General features: G+C 42.0%; 1 protein-coding gene across 2 annotated transcripts in view; it reads right to left on the bottom strand.

Annotated features, from left to right (window-relative positions):
• The window catches only part of SLC4A11 (solute carrier family 4 member 11), a 318,296-nt gene that overhangs the window by 145,144 nt on the left and 170,878 nt on the right, over positions 1–2,274 (bottom strand). For both annotated transcript variants that reach the window (XM_019526497.1, XM_019526498.1), the window contains exon 2: positions 1,601–1,651. In XM_019526497.1, the coding sequence (XP_019382042.1) occupies positions 1,601–1,651 (51 nt within the window). The remainder of the gene's footprint in view (positions 1–1,600; positions 1,652–2,274) is intronic.

The following is a 2,274-nucleotide window of genomic DNA, read 5'->3' as shown; positions in this document are numbered from 1 at the left end:
GACTCAATCAGCCCAGTTCCCTTGGCCTCTCCTCACCAGTCCTGTCCCCCAGCCCCTTAACCATTTTCGTTGCCCTCTGCTGGACTGTCTTCAATGGGTCCACATCCTTTCTGTAGTGGCGGGCCCAAAACTGGACACAGTACTCCAGATGTGGCCTTCCCAGGGCTGAACAGAGGGGAGAATCACTTCTCTTGACCTACTAGCAAAGCCCCTACACACCAATGCAGCCCAGGAGGCCGTTTGCCTTCTTGGCACCAAGGGCACACCGCTGGCTCCTGTCCAGCTTACTGCCCACCATCACCCCCAGGGTCTTTTCTGCAGAGCTCACAATGCTCATTTCCATCTGTCCTGACTTATTTTGATAGCAAAGAACAATCCTTTGTGACACCCTACACTTACGGGTGACCCAAACACCGATTACCTAGGCATTTGCCTGAAGCTCTGGGCGAGGGCTTTCCTCATACGAACTTAATCCCACGCTGACTCCAGCTCCTAACACAAGATACAGTGGCCAAGCTCCAAAGGAAAAAAGAAAAAAAAACAAAAGAAAACACACTGCCCTGAAAGAAAACCTGAAAAACAAGCAGAGCAAGAACCACCCACGATGAGGAGTGCCGACAGTGAGTGTGACTGATGCCCTTCCACTTCCAAGTATTCATGACATCTACACAATTTAATTGTAGGGACTGTTTTTACAATAGGCTGATGAAACACCCACTCATACAAGCCTAGGGTCAAATATGGCTTCGGTGACACAGATTAAAAATGTTCTTTTCATTTCTAAGAGAGCCTCCAAATTAACCCCTGCAGGGTTAATATAGATAGGTTAAAATGTGGTTTTGATTTTTTTTTTTTTTTTTATGTTTTTAGATTTAAAATATATTTTTCTTTTCAAAACTTAACGTTTACTTTAAACATGAAACTTGTATTCAACGCCTAAACTCTGAAGACATTGTAATAAAAGTCAATAATAGGTCAAGACCTATTATTATAGGTCAATAATAGTCTTGACCTATTATTGACATCTTATTAAAGGCCTGATCCTATGGGGGAAACTATTAAGGGCTATCCTATGGGGAAGACCACCAGATCTATCCAATGGGGAAACCCTGATCCTATTAAGGGCTTGATCCCATGGGGAAACCACCAGAACATAGCAAATAACTGCTGCAAACATAAGATAAAGATCTAAATGCATTGAGCTAGAACATTGTTTAGGTAGATTATATATACACTACTGATTATATACATCACATATATAATTTCTATATAGTTAGTTCAGCTTACAGCAAATAGTTGGTGCCCCCCCAGTTGAAAACGAAAGTGTACCGAATATATCACATGAAGTTTCTATTGAGTATTACATCTGCATGTTTTCAGAGTTATACCAACTAGTGCAAATACATGTATTTGCTCTCCCTTCCCCCTCCAAAAACACTGATTAAACTAAAATCATTAAGTATAAAGCCTCACTTCGAATCATTAATCTGTCTTACAAGAAGTCAATTTACAGAGTCCCTCTGAAAGTCGAGACGTGAACTGATATGCGACTGATGCGTTAATATGCAAGTTATGAGAAAAATAGAAAAAAAATACTTGCCAGTCTCTTCAAAAAAGTACCCATTTCTGGACATCGCTGCTGGTGGGCTTTCTAGAAAGAGGAGAAAGAATAAAGGTTAAGTTCAAGTGGAAGAAGATCACAGGGATTCTGATTGCATTTGCTTACTTGATAAGATCATCGTAACTGCAGTATGCAAATGAGAGAGAGAAAGAACACAAGAAAATTACTACAAAATGTGAAGGATTTATTTCATTAGTGACAAATTTAACTTTCTGCTTGTTGCACTTTCCAGGAAATGTTAAAGGTCAATATGGTCACCAGCTCTGGCAAATTCACACACGCATGCACTTCAAATACTTTGTGTTCATTTAATGATTCCAGCCCAAGATGCCACTACCAGATGTCCCTACAAGCCAAAATGCATCAGTGCAACTTGTCACATCTGAAGGAGCACGTGTGCAAACATTAATACAAGAGTCTACCAAGGGATTGTCCTATTAAAATGAAAGGCAATGGTGGAATCCAGGGTGTACATGGCAACACAACCGCATGCTTTGGTGCATTCATCGTTATTCGGGTCTCGGGCAAGGACGGGCAACCTTTTCTGGCTGTGGGACAGAGCAACCTACCCTGGGTCAGAGGCAGATGGGTGCTAAGATCCAACAGCTGCCACCACTTGTCCCCATGGCAGCCTGGGAAGACCACCCACAGCC

The sequence above is a fragment of the Gavialis gangeticus genome, unplaced genomic scaffold (assembly GCF_001723915.1).
Source record: "Gavialis gangeticus isolate Ggan-Ray unplaced genomic scaffold, GavGan_comp1, whole genome shotgun sequence".
In the NCBI taxonomy this organism is placed as follows: domain Eukaryota; kingdom Metazoa; phylum Chordata; order Crocodylia; family Gavialidae; genus Gavialis; species Gavialis gangeticus.
The sequence above is the reverse complement of the archived record's forward strand: the minus strand, read 5'-3'. Positions and strand labels throughout refer to the sequence as shown.